The sequence below is a fragment of the Saccostrea cucullata genome, unplaced genomic scaffold (assembly GCF_032062105.1).
Source record: "Saccostrea cucullata isolate Sc308-1 unplaced genomic scaffold, CSIRO_AGI_Scuc_v1 ctg160, whole genome shotgun sequence".
Lineage (NCBI taxonomy): Eukaryota > Metazoa > Mollusca > Bivalvia > Ostreida > Ostreidae > Saccostrea > Saccostrea cuccullata.
In genome coordinates, this window is record NW_026938254.1 from 707,501 (window position 1) to 727,778 (window position 20,278).

At 33.6% G+C, this 20,278-nt stretch overlaps 2 protein-coding genes across 2 annotated transcripts in view; both read right to left on the reverse strand.

Annotated features, from left to right (window-relative positions):
* Nucleotides 1-6,038, reverse strand: part of LOC134249837 (arrestin domain-containing protein 3-like) — an 18,435-nt gene extending 12,397 nt beyond the window's left edge. Inside the window, exon 1 of the mRNA XM_062732207.1 lies at nt 5,874-6,038. The gene's annotated coding sequence lies outside the window, so the exon portion shown is untranslated. The remainder of the gene's footprint in view (nt 1-5,873) is intronic.
* A 3,832-nt stretch (nt 6,039-9,870) lies between these two features.
* LOC134249810 (keratinocyte-associated protein 2-like) lies at nt 9,871-17,977 on the reverse strand. Its single transcript, XM_062732181.1, has 4 exons — nt 17,816-17,977; nt 14,746-14,809; nt 14,511-14,577; nt 9,871-10,065 (listed from the first exon to the last, which is right to left on the reverse strand). Exons 1-4 carry the CDS (start codon nt 17,930-17,932, stop codon nt 9,951-9,953), a joined length of 363 nt encoding a protein of 120 aa, XP_062588165.1. The 5' UTR covers nt 17,933-17,977; the 3' UTR covers nt 9,871-9,950.
* Nucleotides 17,978-20,278: the final 2,301 nt, after the last annotated feature.

A 20,278-nucleotide genomic window follows, 5' to 3' on the forward strand; every position in this document is an offset into this window, starting at 1 on the left:
ACCGAGAAAATCCCATTTTTGTTTTTCTTAGACATGTTATTTTAAGTTTATATGTAATAAGATTAGCATCACGACTGTTTCCGAAACATTTATTTTTGTCTAGAATTATTTCAATACTTGGCCTTTAAAGAAACGTTCTGAAACCTAAGACACTTTTTTTAAAAAGAAATAAGAAATATACATACTAAGTATATAAGGAAAGGTACATGCATATTGATGGTCCATGGTTTATACAATGATATCGAGCTAAAAAAAATATTGAAAAATATGAATGGGAGAAAATGTTGTGCAAATAAGGACTACACTCGGTAATAAAATAAGGAGATTTATTTTGCGTATTACCTGTTTTTTCTTTACCTAGCATTGTTGCAGATTTTAGTTGTAAGACATTATAGCCTATTAGTTTTACATGTATAATTTTGGTTAACGTTAAAGAACTCATTGTAATCAGGAAAACGGTTGCCTTAAATATAATTTTGAAAGATGCGAAATATTTTCACATTTTTAAAAGATGAAATACTCACTATAATCAAGGAAACGATTGCCTAATAAATCTGCGTTGTAAGGACAAGGATTTCATATGATATAATGCACTTATTAGGTTAAAATTAATATCAAACTGAGTGGCCACACCTTGTGCTCCTTACTTGAACCCAGGGTCCACTAAACTTCATAATTTTGAAAGAGCACTTATTGTTCATCATCATTTTGTAATGTTTTGGCAACGGACTTCAAAATCCAGGGAGCATAAAATTGATAATCTTTCCTCAATAATGAGAAATTAATCCAACTGTTTACAGAGTAGGTTTTATGTTTACAGAGTAGGTTTTACGTTTTCAGAGTACGTTTTCTGTTTACAGAGCACGTTTTCTGTTTACAAAGTGTTTGATATAGATTTTGTACATGATGTGTCTCCCTCTACAGATATTTACCACAAACATTCTCACACCCTAGAAAATATTATGTTTAATAATGATAGCTTGTCGCAATTCCTTGGATAATGAACTTTTATCTCGAGGTTGATATTGTCTTTTTTATTATTATTATTTTACATTGAAGCAGAATCAACTGATAGTCACAGATCAAATACGTGTTATTAAACGTATGAACTTTTTTTCATAAATTCTAGGCAGTTGATTGTGTTAAATGAAGTTTTATCAGAAAAAAGACAAAATAATTTGCTGTATAATGGATTAAAATTACCTAGTTACCAGAAATAGCCAGCAGCAGTGTTGTGGAGATCACAGTAAAGCAAAGATGTGAATGAGGACAAAAGCAGTCGTGTGAATCTTTATCAAAGATTGTTCACTACTTTGCAATTATTCACTTTTTGACACATAATTTTTACTAGAAATTTCTGATGACACAGTAGCTCCACTAGTTTGAACTTATAATAATCAGAAGAGTTTAATCTTGACATGAACCATAGACGATTTTTAAAAATGTACAATTATATATTTTAGATTAAGGCCGTATTTAAAAGTTGGCTAAAAAAGTAAGCACGTTTGAAACAAGCTTAACAACGTATATCCGTTCTTCGGCGAGAAAAAGAATGGTGTATAAAAACTATATTTAATCATTGCATTTTGGTAACTATGGCGACAATGTTTACTGATGTATTCAAAAAAGAAAAACAGATTGCTATATTATATGAAATATGAAGAAAAAAAATATCAAGCTTAAAATGCCAGTGAAACAATTCAAATCGGGATATTAAACACCCACCTCCAGATTCACCAGAAGAGGGTCAGGTGCTATATGGAGGAGTAGCACCGATGTCACCCTTGTCATGACCGGGAAAACAAACAAAAAAAAAACGAAGATAATTCAGTGTGGAAACGTTGGTTCAACAATTAGTGTAAAAAAACATCATTCAGCATTAGATTTAGCAAGAAGTTCCATTTCCTGATAGGGTCATTGTATCAAACATAAAACTAGCGAAATGTTTCTAAACAAGACTGTTGATATCCGCATTTCATCAATTTGTTTGTCAGTAGATTACCTCGCTTCAGAAACTGTTCTTACACTGTACGTAGAGCGTGCTCTTGCTTATAGAATCAACTAGCGGCATAACCCCATGCATGTTGATAATGGTTTTTTGTACACCAGTGAGGGAAGTTGACGATTACAAAATTTAAGTCACCGCGTGATTATTTCAATGTTTGTTATGTTATGTTAACATTGACATTATTTCCCAGTAAAATATAATTGTAAGCCAGATGTGTCAGACTCTACAGCAATCTTTTATTTCAAGTTCTGTGAGAAATATCGAGTCGACATATAACTGATAGTAACTATTGTTAATTAATTAATTTTTGCCGATGTATCTGAATTGCGAGTCGAAAGTCATTAATTTACCTTATAATCAATGATTATCAGTTCAATCTTTAAAATGGATAACTATTACGCTGAGTACAAGTATGGATTTTAAATAATTTAGCATCCATCATTTTCTTGTATGTCTAATTATGAAACATCTCAAATATACACCAAAATGTACATTAAACCATTTTCTCATATTTGGACTAAAGTACTCTGAATTTTAATGGCATCAGACAAACACGGTAATGGTATGAAAATTTAACGAACTCGTGATATTGTAACTCGTAAAGCAATAAAACACAAACTTATAATTCATTCTTAAAAACATCGATAAAAGCATACAGTACCTCCAAAGGATGTTAATTGCTGAATTACGGATTCTTATCGAAGTATTTATGCTTTCTTTTCATCATAAACAGAAAAGTAATGAAGGTTTTTTTATTGCGCGGTCCAGCAAATCCTCGATCTTATCTGCTTATATTCATTATCAAAATATTAAATTTTGCAAAGGAGAAACTTCAGACGTTCAGACGCGAACAACAGCATATTCTAGAAGTTGTGTTAATCAGTTATGATTTCTCAAACATTACGAAGAACTTTTAAAAATAACTTTCTTTTCCAAAATTCAATAACATCCGTTATCACCTGTATATGCCAGAACATGCTCTGAGTATAAATAGTTCTTAAACCAAAGCACGCTTCTCACAGATAAATTGATGTTACAGAGATTGCAACAATCTTGTTTAAAGTCGGCATTCCGTAAACCTTACGGTCGTTTTAATACACATGTAAATTTGTTAGCACCCTATTCTTGAGTCGTATTTTTGTTGACTTATTTCATACCATGCCTTTGTAATGTAAATCTTGATAAATACAGAGTGGCCAACAGGGGATGCTTACTCCTCTACGACACCTGCTCCAACCTTCGGTGTTTTCGAGGGTCCGTTATCATGCCCTTTTTACAGATTTGTACTCTTTGATGATCTTTTTATATTGCTGGCACTTCGTTATCCTTATCTTTTTAATTGAATTTCATAATCAAATAATGGGATAAAATAATTAAATACGATTATATTTTATCATAAATAATATTTATATTTCATTCTTGAAAATGTAATAAAAAATTGTACTTTTGGTTACAGTAGAGAAAAAATGTGAATGTCACATCAATGTTATTGTGTAAAAAAAAATTGTCTAACTTATTGAAAATCCCAAAAGTACTTGTCTTTTCACATTTCTGCACTCGTCCCGCCTTTGTGATAAGATCAAAAATATAGCTAATTAAGAATTATACCTGTATAAAAATGTATTCAATTTTGTTTTCGATCCAATTCTTTTCTTTTTACAGAATAACTGTCTTTAAATGAAATTTAATTAAAAAGAACACAGTGAAATACAGGTGACATCTAAGAGAACGCGGGATCATCAAAGCAACTGACTGTCTGACTCCATTAACCGGATATAGATGTAATGACACTAGTCTACGTGTAATCAATTGTCTTTTGTTGTAAAGCTATGTATTCATTTGCAGTCTTCTAAACCCAGTGGGGTCGATTAATTTTTACTATCAATATACTGGACAAAATATCCTTTACTGAAGATTATAATTTAAACTTGTAGCGTTATTTTGACTGTTGTGTGTATACATGTATTTGTAATTCAATATTCTAAAAAAAAAAAAAAATGGTAAGTTTATTCTGAAATGAATTTAATATTATTATTAACATTTCAGATGAAGGGCAGCTAAATCTATGTATCTGGGATTAGGTTATGTATTGTTCTTTATGACATTATGATTTTATAATGTCAAACATATTTTTTTTCATCTTGTTCAAATTAACTCCAGCTTCAAAGACCGCTTACTGAAATAGGCTGCAGTCAACATTTCAAAGAACGAGGTTCGATTTCAATACGAATCTGGCCCTAAATTTTTCTAAAATTTAGAAATGATGTCAGAAATTAAAATTCATCCTTTCTGAATTATTGAAATTCCATGCAGTAAGAATATGCAAATTATTTTACCAATAATGACCTAAAAAATAATGACGCTCAGAAAAATGACTGCTCCTTTCTTCAGATTTCGGGCGCTTAAGACTTAAGAAAAATAAAATTATTTGGAGCTATGTTTTGGTGGAAATTGATCGACCGAAACATTTTGATATGGCAGCATTTAAACTCTTAAAACATTTTACATACTATTTTAATTCCTCCAGATATCAGTATGCATAGCAGGTGAGTTGTTTAATATTTAAACAAAATGTACATTAGTTGGCACGTAGGTTTTTGTCAATTTACATGACTAACATTTATGCATCCATCTAAGATTGCTACTAAAGTAAAAATGTTGAAGGAAAAATACCTCCGCAAATTAAAATTCGCCAAAGACCATCAACTTTTAAGGTTTAGCATAATTCATAGAGATATTTTTTTTAAAAATACAAAAACTATGATAATTAAAACAAACAAACAAACAAACAAAAATCACCAACTAAAAACTTCAAGGGAGGCGAAGGCTGGATGTTCATTCCTTTTATGATTAAAACCATCTAGGCCAATCAGTCTGGAATTGAAAATGTCTATACCAAATTCAGCCACACACACACATATAAAAGTTCACCCATGTTCTATAGCTGTATTTGACCAAAAACCTTGTTTTAACGAAGGTAACATTAAAAATTAAGAATAAAAATAAATACTTTCACCGTTTATTTAATCAGACACGACTCGGCCCCATAGAAGCGATCGATGTTTAATACGTTAAAACAAAACAAAGCTAGTGTTTTCTGTGGGTAAACAAGGACAATCTTTGACAAAACAATGAATGATTCACAATCTAGCACTCAAATTATCACCTATAACGGGCAAAAAACTTCTGTATTTCGTACAAGTGAATCGTAAAAATGTATGTTCTCGAAATGCTTATACACTGTATACTAGTACCTATTTTGTGTTCTATGGTTAAATATTACTAAAAATAATTAAACATTTTCCAAGAATAGATAGTTAAGAAATAAAACAATAATACTTTTGTTTTATCAAAACAATACAAAATTATCTTTCTGGTTTCTACCGACTATATATCAAAAAGAATGTTATATACATGTATTTAAAAAGGCGGAGGGGGTTTAATTTTAACTTTTAATGTTTTTAACTACAAAATTTACAATAACCTTTATAACCGCATATATTCAGTTTAACTGTATTGTACATTTAGAAATTGTTAACAAAGATTCAATGATTATGCATTTTCTTTAAAAGACTTTGACTTCCTTTGATGGTCTCAGTAGGAAATTTTTGCGTGCGATGTAAAACTAAACGTTAACACGACGATAAAACGCTATTTCTAAATTACGATGCATTAATTTACAACTGTTGGTTAACCCAGAAAACTTGCAAATATTTGAAAATCATATTTCAAACATGTATATAATTTTTAAATCATAAAAAGTTACAAAGAATAAAAAAGTTTTACCGGTGAATTTCACTGCATATTTAGCTTTACATGTAGCAGTTTTGTAGAAGGCAACAGAAGGTAGACAACAGCGACTTACCTGTAGCTTATGCACGGAGACACCTGAGACGAATGACAGCGACCTCTCTATTGTCTCAGCTCCTGTGGGGCGCTTTCATCATCGATTCCATTGATCGGACACTTTCCTGAAACTCTACCGTGAAATTTACCAGATTTTAGTTAACGAATCGGTGGATAGATAACTAAAATTGAGGAAGTATGTGAAATATAATATCTGTTGTATAAATATTGAATGACACATAAAGTAAAGACAAAATTACAGCGTAGTACATTAACAATGTTTACAGTAGCACTGTATTGAAGAATATTAAAATTGATAATAGAAATGTTTATTTGGGGATCTGTCGAAATGAATATTCTAGCAGCAATAATGATTTTATCTGAATCAAAGTCAACAGTCACCTTAGATAGCCAAACAGACAGGGAATTCATCAATAGAGCGGGGGACGCAGCAAAATGATACAGACCATTTGTTTAATTAACTAACATAAAAATGTAACAAAATTAAAAGGCTTGAAAAATCACAGGTGGAAAAATAAAGACTATTTTTAAATAATAGCTTAATGTACATAAAAAGGTTGTTTGGTGTTTTGAATTTTTCTTGGCCAACAATGAAACAGGAAGTTCGCATGATCAATTCCACAGAAAGCAATCTCACAAGTCTTTTGTATGATTAATCAATCGCATCCACTTTTAAGAAAATTAAAGATATAACTTGGTTTCTCCTTTCTCAAGCACAAAACTCAAATAATGTTAACACTGGATTTGCGATTAAGATTGAGAGGAATGGTACAACTTTTCATGAAGTTTAACAAGACTGTGCAGAAATAATTTCCTTCCTGGTGGAATTGCATTGATTCTTATAGCGTTCAACGTTCAAAGACTCAGACATGCGCTATAAATTTGATTTCTAAGATACATGTAACAAGAAACAAAATTAAATTTCGTAAATTAAAATGAAATCAAGTGTAGTAAAAGTTGAATCACTTAGCTCGAGTTGGCTTCTTAGACTATAGGCTTGCAATATTGTAAATACATTAATTTCCCTTCTAACGTTCACACCAAAACGTCTCCACGTTCTGTGTTGACATGAGGTTTTTTGTGACATTTTATAAACGTGTACATGTACATGTATATGGATCGTAGATTCGTAGAACTATTGTTACGACCTTAAATAAAATTCATCAGTACAAGCAAAATCTAATGCATTCCCTTACCAGGATGCAAGTATAATGGTTTTCTACCATGATTTTCTTAAGTTGGATACATATAAATTATCAACGACTTTTTTAAAAAAGATTTTTTTTAATCAAACACTTTTCAACATGACTCCACTTTACTGTCTTCGGGTATATGATGTCTGCTGTATTTTTTCTGTATTTCAAAGAAAAGGTAATAACCACATGACGGAGATCTGGCAAGTCAATTTCCCCCAAAAGTATCATGTTTTGATCATTGAAAGGACAAAATTGTCGCCTTAATTAAATAAAAATGCCGATCTTTCATGGAAAACCGATTAACCAATTTATGGATACTTTAATTAAAGCGAATTTGGATCGAGAAAATAGTAAACATTCGATGTAGAAGTTTTAGGCAAGTAGAATCAATTGTAGTTTCACTTTGAAGTTCCAAGTACATGTACTTTGTCGTATGGGATAATTTTAACTTTTTTTCTCCGTTTACTTGAATACTTACATGTTTATGCCTAAATAAAATGAATTATCAAGCAAAGTGCAATAAACAAATCGTATACATATCATAATTTCTCATTCACGGAAAGAAAAACCTAGTGAATTTAACTAGTGTGTTTCGTAAAGCGTTGGTCGTGATTAGTAAACTTTCAGTTTACTGGTTAAGATAATGAGTTGTGGAGCGGGGGTCGTATAGATACTTAGATACCTAGTGAAAGTTACTCATCAAATCTAAATTTACTAATCTTATCTAGTAAATATACCAACATCTGGAAAAACTACATGTACTATTAAGGTAGTGATTGTATGGACGGTGAATCTACTAGTTTTCTTCGTGACATTAACTAGTTATTTTTTTACAGTGTTGATGTAGATAATTATGTTGTGATTGATTATTCGAAAAATCTTACGTTTTCCAGGCCTTTTTTAAAAAAAATGTAAAAAAAAAATGATATTTTACGTGCCAGGAACGTAATTTTAAATATCAGTATTGCAAAAAAGTCTGAAAAACGTCAGATATTTCGGACCAATGTTGTAATCAAATCTCCAAATGAAGAAAATAAAGATTGAATGAATGAATTAAAATAAAAACCCATTTTTCCCATTTTCGCGCATTATGTTTTTTCTTCCTCTTTTATAAATTTACTGCACTATCTTGTAAAAGAGCCTGTTAATATTTTTGTTTCATTAACTTGTTTTTCAGCATCTTGCCTTGAAAAGTGTTCTTACGTAAATCAGGATCTTTCGTATCGAATCAATGGGGAGCTATAAGCCCGATATACATGCGATAAGAATATTTTGCCACATAACTAAGAGAATTTGACAATAGAAAAGTCATCACGTTTATCATTTAGATTGGTCGTTAGATTATTATATCCTCTTTGTCTGGAAAAATTGGTGGGCAGGGGATGCTTACTCCTTCATGACACCTGATCCCACCTCTGATGTTTTAGAGGTCTGTGTTTGCCCAGCTCCTTTTTTTGTTTTGTTTTATGGACTTTTATATGGACATTTGTTTTATGGACTTTTCAGGTTGAATACTGTTCGTTTCCTCCATATATTTCATATCTAAATGTAAAACAAACGCTTCTTATTTTAAACTTTGATCGTCCATCCTGGCCCCACCTTATCCCCGGGGGTCATGATTTGTACAACCGTGACTCTATACCCGTGCAGGTGCTTCCATATAAATATAAATACGAAAAATAATGGCTTCAATGTTCTTGAGAAGAATTTTTTTTAAAGATTTTACCTATATATTCCTTTGTTAAACTTTGATCGTCCATTGTGGCCCCACCCTACCCCTGGGGGTCGTGCATGAACAAACTTGAATCTACACCGCTTGAGGATACTTCTATATAAATATCACCAATCATGGCTTTGCTGTTCTTGAGAAGATATTTAAAGATTTTCCCTATATATTCCTATGTATATCTTTGATTAGCCATTGTGGCCCCGCCCTCCCATGGGGGTCATGATTTGAACAAACTTGAATCTGTACTACCTGAGGATGCTTCCACATGAGTTTCATCTTTCCTGGCCCAGTGGTTCTTGAGAAGAAGATTTTTAAAAGATGCCTTTGAATTTTCGCTGATTCATTAATTAATCTCCCCTTGGAAGAAGGCGTGAACAAACTTGAATCCCCTTCACCCAAGGATACTTTGTGGCAAGTTTGGTTGAAACTGGCCCAGTGGATCTTGAGAAGATGAAAATGTGAAGAGTTTATGACAAGGATGATGACAACAACAACGACAGACAATGGACAGGTGAGCTTGAAAATAGTACACTGAACAAACAATATATGTACATTTATCACATCTATGATGATGTCTCAGGTGATCTCAATTCCACTGAGAAGCTTCTTCTTAGGCAATTATACAAAGACCTGCCATTTTTCCACATTTTGTTTCCATGAATGGATGAAGTGTATACCAATACCAATACTTGGAAAATAATTCATTAAATGCTGCTGGGAATAGGGAACCATTTCTTTCAATATTTGAACATCACTTAATAGCCTCTTTTCACTATAAGACTTGATTATTTATTCTTAATGTATCCATTATAATTATTAAAATTGAAATGAAGGGAATGGCTATCAATTTTTCAGAACCACTTCTCTGCAATATTTACAATTTCTAAACTGATTTTGTTCAAACCAAGAAAATGTTCCAGTCTATTAACTGTGCATAAATAATACCAAGGAAACCCTGGGGAATCGCATTTTTCTGTCATTAAAATTAGCTTTCTTGATAATTAAAGGAACACAAACGATGTATAGCAGCTGATTTTACTCACACTAGTGAACCCAAAGTTAGAACAAAATTCAATACTACATATAAATTTATTTCTATAAAGTATGAATGAGTGTAAACAGAATATGACACCAGATGACAATTTAAGGTCTATTTCCTCTTCTTGCCTTGTGAAGCTTTGACAGGAGTTGCTGACACCGGAACTGAATATTTGTTTAAAGAAATCTTGTTTATGTAATACAGGGCCACCAAGGAAAACAGGAAACTGAAAGTAAAATAACATAACAAACTAGGCTATCTATATACATGTATTAGTGTATTCAGTTGCATTCAATGTCAGAACAAGAAACATAACTCAATTGCAACAAGAAACATAACTCAACAAGAAATATTTCCTCTCTAATTTTTTTCTCTGTGATAACTCTTTGAAAGTCAGCAGAGTTGATTTCTTGATAATGCTACTGGAATGTAAATTAGGCAGGTCGATAGGTCAGGAGCTAAGGCCTAATATGCATGCAAATCTTGTGTGCATCTTTCTCTGTGTCTGATGCTAAGGAGGCCAACTATGCATCAAAATGAAATGGAAATACAAGGAATCACTGTCTAGTTAGTATAGTATGCCAGGGACATCAACAATAGTTGGCAACATGGGATAATTCATGCATAACGAGCTTTGCCCATTATGCAAATTATGCCATGTTTCCCACTATCGTTGATGCCCTAGCTTACCATACTAACCTAGACAGTGATTCCTTAAACATAACTCAATCAAGTTAAAGTTCAAAGTAAGTCAAATTCTTTTTAGGTAGCCATTCCAAGATTTGATACAGAACAGGAATTCTGAAAACAGGGTCAGGTCAATGTGGAATTCCGAAAATGGTGGTGGTGGAAGGGGGAGGGGCAAGTGGTCTGACAAGTTCACAAGGAGTTGACATTGGGAGTCAGGACCATGGGGAATTCAGAGACCAGTGTAAGCGTTAAGGAAGTGAGCAAAGGATCTAAGGACATTTTAGCAGAATTGCAAAAGGTGTGAATGGACATTTTAGTGGTAGAAGTCTCAAGATTTATGGGCCATTTTTGATGAATAAATTCATTTAAGCTGCATCGAGGGAATATCAGTAGATTTTTTTCAGTTGAGACGAGCTTCCATTCAGAATATTGATAGAGACAATGCTGAGATCTCCTGAGAAGAGTGTTGTCCAGTGGTGACTTGGTTTTATTTTAGACATTAACTGTATTGATTTTAATTAACATTATCCTTCACAAAATCCCACTTCTATCTCTCTGCTTGTGAGAAGAGGAACAAAAGCACTGTTAACTGTCCATTAAAATGTCCATATCTAATTTTATTTCTACAAAAATGTCTTGCAAATCTTCCACTAAAGCAGATCAACTTTTGCTATTTAAATGTCCTTCTCTAAAGGATGGAGGAAGGGCAGCTGTCATCAGGTCTAATAGGGAATTTAGAGAACAAAGGTGTTAATTATATTTTGGCTACCATTAACTCTTTGTATGTACTAGGGGTGAAAATTAGCATATCCAAACAACCGGGGCTACCCTTTACACTTCCTTTAAATAAATAAAATATTATAGTTTGCAGCTAACTGTAAAGTTTCACTTTATGTCACGAAAAAAATTTTAAATACGAGTTTTTTTGGCCTTTTGCCAAAAGCGTTAACAATTCAAGTGATTGGAAAAAAATTAATCATTGTTTATTCATGGAAAAAATCAAATGTATCAACACTGACAAGGAAATAGTCTGTTGCACAGGCACTAATCAGGGATAAAAGAAAGTAACCCTAATCCATCGTCGTAAAGCTTGCGGTTAGGAGGCGTGTACAATTTACCTTGAGCACAGCTGTCAACTAGATCGTGACGTAACATGAAACTTTACAGTTAGTTGCAAACAATAATATTTTAACAAATTTACTTTCAATCCCCTTTCATGTGTTTTTTTTCTAATTTTCTTCCATATAAATGCCTCCATCACATTATACACTTAATTACTTCCAAAAACCTGTTTTTTCCTAATCCGAACATTCCTGCATTTATGGGCAGATATCTCATTAAATTTTTTGTCGATATCCAATGAACTGAAAGACAGTGTTTTATGACTCACATAAAATATATTTCCAGTGTATTTAATGATTAAGATGAAAACAAAATGATTTTGATTTTAGTGCAATTGAAATAACATTTAAATGAAAATTTTTTTTTTAAACTGGATTAATATTGATATGAGAACTTTTAACTTTAATTTTAAAAGAATTCACCCGACTTTTTGCAATTAATTTCTTCTCGGATTATTTTAATTTTTGCCCCTCTGTTTGGGTGTAACTTTTTCAGGGGATTGAAAGCTGCCACTAGTTTCCTTGATTTTTGTATGCACACCCTTAGAAATTTTTCTAATATCAGGCCTCATAATTTTGAAAACTGAAAAAATAAATATTTCAATAGCCACCTCTCAGATTCAAAGAATATGTTACAAATCGGTGTGGCCTATAGGGAATTTAGAGAACAAAGGTGTTAATTATATTTTGGCTACCATTACTGAAAATCCCCCCACCCTTTACACTTCCTTTAAATAAACAAGAGGCCCATGGGCCTTATAGGTCACATGGCTGCCAACTTTCAAATGATTGACATGAACAATACTGAAATAACAAACAGCTAATCATAATCATGATAATTATACACTTAGCAATTGTTTAGTTTGTTTACTTAATATGGATAAGCACAAAGTCAACTAATCAGTAATATTCAGCAATAATCAGGAGTGCTCCTACCACACATGAACCCCTGACCCTAGGTCTACACATTGCACAATTTTTGAAAAGGCACACTTGCTTATCAAAAATGTTTGATTAATACCAAGGAGCAGATTTCAAACAATTCATTTTCAGTATACACAAGGGCCTTGAAATTAAAACAATCATAACTATGTTAATAGTTCATTCTGCTCATTACCCAGGGGTAAAATGTTTCATAGATGTAATGTATTTTCACATATAACATTATAGAGCCACATCCTAACACCATAACCCTTGACCCTGTGCCATAAAATTCACAATTTTGGTAGAAGCATTCTTGCTCATCATAACTATGTCCTTAATTAGATTATTTAAAACTCAGAAGCAGAGAAGAAGATTATCAAAGATTTAATGCATTTTCTCTATATAAAATTAGCCCCGCCCTAACACCAGAACCCCTGACCCTGGGGCCATGAAACAATTTTGGTAGAGGCACTCTTGCTCATCATAACTATGAACTTAATAGTTTATTTAATACTCAGGAACAGAGAAGAAGATTTTCAAAGAAATAATGCATTTTCACTATATAATCAATAGAGCCCCGCCCTAACACCAGAACCCCACCCTGGGGCCATAAATTTCACAATTTGGTAGAGGCACTCTTGCTCATCATAACTATGAACTTAATTAGTTTATTTAATACTCAGGAACAAGAAGAAGATTTTCAAAGAAATAATGCATTTTCACTAATTTCTCCCGCCCTAACACCAGAAATAAATTCACAATTTTGTACAGCTCATCATAACTATATACTTAGGTAGTTTATTTAATACTCAGAAGCAGAGAAGAAGATTTTCAAAGATTTAATGCTTTTTCACCAGAACCCCTGACCCTGGGGCCATGAATTTCACAATTTTGGTAGAGGCACTCTTGCTCATCATAACTATGAACTTAATTAGTTTATTTAATACTCAGGAACAGAGAAGAAGATTTTCAAAGAAATAATGCATTTTCACTATATAATCAAAAGCCCCGCCCTAACACCAGAACCCCTGACCCTGGGGCCATAAATTTCACAATTTAGGTAGAGGCACTCTTGCTCATCATAACTATGTACTCAAATTTTATTTAATACCTAGTAGCAGAGAAGAAGATTTTCACCAGATTTAATGCATTTTCTCTATATAACAGTTAACACCATAACCCCTGACCCTGGGGCCATGAATTTCACAATTTTGGTAGAGGACTCAATTGATTACAATCATACCAATAGTTTGACTGCTTGATGTCTGGGAGTAAAGAAGAAGATTTTTAAAGATTGCACTAATTTTAGTGGTTTTTGCCCCACCCCCCAAGCCCCAGGGGGGCTTGATATTCACAATTTTTGTTCCCCTTCATCCATAGATGCTATATGCCAAAATTGGTTGAAATTGGTTCAGTGGTTTCAGAGAAGAAGCTGAAAATGTTTAAATGTTAACGCACGACGGACGACGACGGACAAAAACAGATAGCAATAGGTCACCTGAGTTTACTCAGGTGACCTAATAAAATATTATAGTTTGCAGCTAACTGTAAAGTTTCACTTTATGTCACGATCTTTTTCGCCAGCGTAAACAATTCAAGTGATTGGTCAACTCAAATTATCAACACTGACACGGAAATAGTCTGTTGCACAGGCACTAATCAGGGATAAGAAGAAAGTTCCAGTCGTAAAGCTTGCGGTTAGGAGGCGTGTACAATTTACCTTGAGCGCAGCCGTCAACTGTTGACGTAACATGAAACTTTTTAGTTGCAAACAATAATATTTTAACAAATTTACTTTCAATCCCCTTTCATGTGTTTTTTTTCTAATTTTCTTCCATATAAATGCCTCCATCACATTATACATGTATAACCCATTTCCAGGACCACTATCAATTCAAAGCCATTTCAGATTCATGAGTTATCATGGTTATCTTACCAAGTTGTGACACAAACACGGTGTACCAGGGCCGAGGCAAACATGGCTGCCGCCAGACAGAACAATACTGAAATAACAAACAGATTAATTGTTAGACCAAGCACAAAGTCAGACCATCGTCTTAACCGACTCACCGTCAGCACACTGATTCACATATACATACACAACTTGTAAAACAACTGTGATTAGTTTATTCTGAAGTAAAATGTTTCTTTTTATTTCACACTTTTCTTACCTTCTGGGAAAAGCTTGGTCTGAAAATGACTGCCAAACATTGTGCTTTCTAAATTACCAACTCCCTGAACAAAAATTAAGGATAATCTGAAATATATGTGGTAAGGCCATTCCAAGTTTTTTCTATGTTTAGCGTCCACGTGCGCTTTGGTTTTTGACACCCCATATGAGAAAAAACACACAATAACAGGAGTCCTGAAAATGATAAATTTTGTCGAAATTTTTGAATTTTGTAAATTTCTCCAAATAATTCTGTACAGTAAGTTATATTGGGTGTTTTGTAAGCATTTAATCCATTGTTTTTGCTTAAAGAATAGATATTTCTTCTATTAAAGCAGTTTAGTTAGATCAAATCATTTGAAGGATGTCATTTTTATGACTTTTAAGCTTGTGTTTTATGTTTTGGCTTGTGTGTTTTTTGCGAATAGGTAGGTAGGTTTTTGAAAGATAAATGGACGCTAAACAGAGAAAAAACTTGGAATGGCCTAACTAATGTATGATATACCAGGTATTCTTTAAGTTTAAAAGGTAAAAGATTAGTTGTGCATGTAATTCTTATCAACTGTAGTTTCAACTCTTAAATCTGATAAATAGTTATTTATTTATTACTCTGTATTACTTATTACACTTGCTGGGACCAAAAACATTCCAAAATATTGGGTGACAGTAAAACATGGTAATTTTTAATATATAACAAGAGGCCCATGGGCTACATCACTCACATGTGCAATGACTAGGAACAGGCAAAAATCAATTCATTAAATGCATAAGTTGTCCCGACCATAAAAAATGAGTATGAATTGAACAAATTTAATTCTATGCTAATTTGAATCTACACTGTCTAATTAAGGACATTTACATTTTTTTTCTAACTATGGCTTTTTTCCCTATAAGTTTGAACTTTTATACAGTCCCAACTTCGCCCTGGGATCAAGGTTTTAACAAACTGCCATCTACACTATACCTGAGGATGCTTCCATGTATGATTTAAACATGACCAATCATGGCTTTGCTATTCCTTAGAGGAAGTTTTTTTTAAGATTTTTCCTATATATTCCTATGTAAAACTTCAATTCTCCACAGAGGCCCTGCCCTTTCCCCTGGGTCATGATTTAACAACCATGAATCCACACTACCCAAGGGTATTTCAGATTTCTTTAGAAATATTACTAATCATGGCTTTGCTGATCCTCAGAAGATTTTTAAAGTTTTTTCCCTATATATATTTCAATGTAAAACATTGATCATCAATTGTGCCCACCTGTAACAATCACTAATATAACCTATAGGGTACACTGTACCCCTTGTTTTGTATAAAGTTTCGCCCTTCGAGCACCTCTTTGGTAAGCACCCAGAATTCCCTGCAGAATTCTGGCCGACAGGACAGGTAACAATAGCTAGGTATTCCCGGCAGAACTGTCCACCGTGTAAGACACGATATAAAGGGTCAGGACAGATTGGTAAAGTTTTGCACCAGCTTGTCCCTATGACTTACAGCAAGTCTACTGCAACATTTTAGTATATTTCTGCACGGAAAACAGACCGTGGTAAGTATACTTTGCAAGTACTTTTTAGTTATGTTAAATGTACTTTTAAAATTCGTTACATTAATTCACCTTGGCAGGCAGTCATCAATGACTTACCTGTGTGTGCGTTCAGGTGTGACGTTAGCGAGAGTGTTTGAATAGGTTTTCTCGTCAGAAGTTTTATCGCTGTTAGTGTAATTCTATACATTTAAAGAACAGCCTGTTTCTTTATTTTATTGTATTTTTGTTCGCTGTATTACTTTTTCATTTAAATGTCTGAGCGGAAGTAAGTTACCGGAAGTATTGTCAGCCATTTTGTATCTATGTCAACTGTAAACAAACTGAAGATATTGAAAGCATTTAAGTGTTATGTTATATTGAACTCAAGATAATTATATGGTTATTAATTAAAGCCAGTATAATCATATTATAGTATTGCCATATGTAGAGTACCTAATTATTTTACTGATAAAGGAAAGTTAATATTTTAGCACCATGCTGAGGTGTTCGTGGTAACTGATGTCATGATGACGACGATGATGTCGATGATCTGATGATGACGACGATGATGTCGGTGATGTTGATGATGGTGTCGATGACGATGATGACAATGATGTTGATGAAGACGACGATGATGATGTCTACGACTTAGTCGCGGGAATCTCCAGTACTAGTCTTGTGAACATTGATCCCAACCACAGTCTGGGACTACAGCCCCGGAGGCTTGGGAGGTTTAAGGACAGTGTTGGACTTGATTGAGAAATGGATGGACAATACTAGTAATGATTGAAATTGAGTTCTAAATTGGTTTGAGTTTTTGAGAACACGTGTTGATAGTTGATACAGCTGTTTAAACATCTTTTGATCATTTTTTTTTTATCATTGTAAATAACATTTTTTTTTTGGTTACGATCATTTGAGTGAGTGTGTGTGTGTGATTTATTTGTTAATTGTCTTTTCTTTATTTCTTTTTTTTTTTTGTGTAAATAAATTCTTGTTTTCTTTGAAGAAATTCTTGTTTTGATTTGAAAAGGAAAGCCTGGCTCATTCCACGTTACACCACCCCCCCCCCCCCCCCCCCCCCCTTGCCGGTCATGATTTGAACAAAATTTAATCTACATGACATGAGGATGTTTCTACATAAGCTTCATTTTTCTTGGCCCAATGGTTTTTTTTGAGAAGAGGATTTTTAAAAATGCAATTAATTTTCACTTATTTTTAATTATCTCCCTTTGGAATGAAGTATTGCCTTTTCTTTGAAGAAACTTGAATCCCCTTCACCCAAGAATACTTTGAAGCAAGTTTGGTTGAAACTGGTTCAGTGGTCCTTGAGAAGAAGTAGAAAATGTGAAAAGTTTACAGATTGACTGACAGATGGACGCCGGACAAAATGTGATCACTAAAGCTCACTTGAGCTTGAAAAACGATAACTTTGTTAAACTAAAGGGGTACACACTATGAAACCATGCCCATTTTAATTTGACGTTTTACTGCCTGTGCATACTGAAATTGTTCCAGAGTCTACTGACTACAGCAAAAGGATACAACAAGAATAAAGAAGAAGACACAACTGCCGAGAAGTCCCCCCACAATGGTCATGTACTCCGATCCAGCCAACTGTTGTTTGAACATCTGCATGGCAGCAAACGATGTCAAGGCCATCGTGAAGGACAGCACACAAGACGTACCGCTTGAAACAGCTGCAAAGAAAATATGCTGTGATTATGTTTATTACCCACAAGGCACAGTGGTAAGGAAATTTGCTCTAGAGTCACATAGTAAGGAGCTGTTCCTTATATTGCATTCAAATGGCACTGAAGACATGGAAACTGGTCCTTTGGATAAGACCATATTACATGCAGATCTGAAGCTGGCTGGTTTGAGAAACAAAACGGGACAACCAGAGAGCTACAGTGCCACCCACTGACCTAGCTAGCTGCAGATCTGTAGCGTTATGTTTTTATATATATGTCTTTGACCATAACGCTACAGATCCCATACCACAAAAAAGGTGCAATTTACGGTGCAATATTTTTTGGCTCACTTTTGGGGAGAATTTTTCCTTTTTCTAGCATTGGTCAATCAACTACCTTTCACTCCCCAATTCTAGACATATTCTGTAGCAAATATGTATATTTAATCCCCCTCCCAACCATTTATAGTTGTCTCCACAGGCAATAAACTCGCTTGAAGTGAATTTTCAGCTATCTAACAAATAATTTTAATAAAACGAGTTTATCACTTGTAGAGAGGACTATAAAGGGTTGGGAAATGGATAAAATATACAGATTAGTTAAATTATGTGCCTAGAATTAGGGAGTGAAAGGTAGTTGATTGACCAATGCTAGAAAGTGGAGAAGATGTGAAGAAGATGATTTTGACAGCTGAAAAGATGGTAATTGCTGTAATGCATGCATATATATTTTAAACAAGGGTCATTGGTTTAAAAAGACTGGTGATGATGTGAATTAAGAGATAATTGAACCTTTACTAAGACTTTTATTTGGGTGTTGTAGATAAAATTACACCGACTGACCAGGTCAATAAAAAATCTGCAAAATTGAAAAAATATAAAATAAAAGCCGCCCGCCCGCCCGCCTCCATTTTTAAAAAAATTCCAATGAGAATCTAGCAATTTATTTATTATGGCCTTATCATAATTATTGTGAATAGCCCTGCTGGAATAGAAATTGAGACCATCGAAAGTTTCATTTAATTATACTGCCACTTTGGTAGAGGGATAATTTAGTCTACCAGAAAATACACTTTATGCAGATTTCATACCAGAAAAATTAGGGAACTGATTGAAATAGAGTTTATGTGCTCTTCAGGCAAGAAGTTAGAAAATTCAATCCAGAACCGGGCAAAACTTTTTGCTGATCAATATATACCGGTATATACCGCTTTTTCTATGCATCATAATGTGTGGCGCCATAGCTCTCTAGTTATCTACTTCATTTTTTTTCAGACCACTAAAAGCTATAGATCTAGTGCCAGGGAGGATAAAACATCCCCTCTTGACCAGTGTCCCCAGCATTCAGCAGTCTAGTCGAACCCTCAAACGGGGGTATACCCTCAAACGAGGGTTTTCCTTCCCTTAATGCAACACGCGAAAGCGGAAGTGGAATTTAAAAACGATAACTCTTCTTATTTAAAAAATAAATATTTTTTTCAAAAATCGCAAACATACGAAAATGAATTGTCTACACCTTTGTTTTCAATTGAAAAAAATAATTTTTTTTTTTCGTTTTTATTTACCTCATTTTTGAAGCACAGAAGTTTGTTTACAGGACAGAGGAAATTCGGATGGGCACACAAGAAAGTGTCGAAAAATAATAAATAACATGTCAATTACACAAAATTTGTAATACTTGGGAAGGGAATTATATGTAGTTCAACTTTAAACAAACCATTGTTTGTTTATTCATCCGTTTTATTAAATTATGAATAAAAAAAAATCTAGTTGTATCAAGCATGGAGGTCAAGGCACAGAAAACGCTAACTTTGGGAGAGAAAAAGTCTCGATTTTTGCAATAAACATATACTTTTTCATAATACTATCTCTTTAAACATTTTTAATCTATCAAATTTGAGTACATACAGAGCTACGAAATAATCCATCACTTTGCACCAGCATATTTTGTGGACCACACGTTTTTCCGTGAAAACGGCACTGTTTTCAGTGTCTGCCCATGCGCGTACCCCCGTTTGAGGGTAGGGTTTTCCTACTTCCGTTTACCCCCCTTTGGGGGTTTGACTAGACTGTTGAGCCCTCTAAGTCTTGCAACCTACAGTTCAACTGGCATAAAAACAATTTGGCCTAACAAATTGCCATAAAAAATTATGTCATTTAAAGTTAAATATTGCTAAAAAATTGATTATATTTACAAACATAATCATTATATAATAACCACCATAGAAATAGCAAAATGCTGACCTCAAGCATGATATTTGAAACCCTTTACAATATTTATTATTACTAGTAGCCAGCATTGAATCTGAGTTGAC

Excerpts from the sequence above, each read along its gene's own strand:
- LOC134249810 (XM_062732181.1), bottom strand. The coding sequence starts at position 17,932 with ATGGCCTTGACATCGTTTGCTGCCATGCAGATGTTCAAACAACAGTTG. Across the intron at positions 14,810-17,815 it reads TCTTCTTCTTTATTCTTGTT|GGAGTTGGTAATTTAGAAAG; the intron begins GTATCCTTTTGC and ends ATTTTTGTTCAG. Across the intron at positions 14,578-14,745 it reads GACCAAGCTTTTCCCAGAAG|TATTGTTCTGTCTGGCGGCA; the intron begins GTAAGAAAAGTG and ends TTGTTATTTCAG.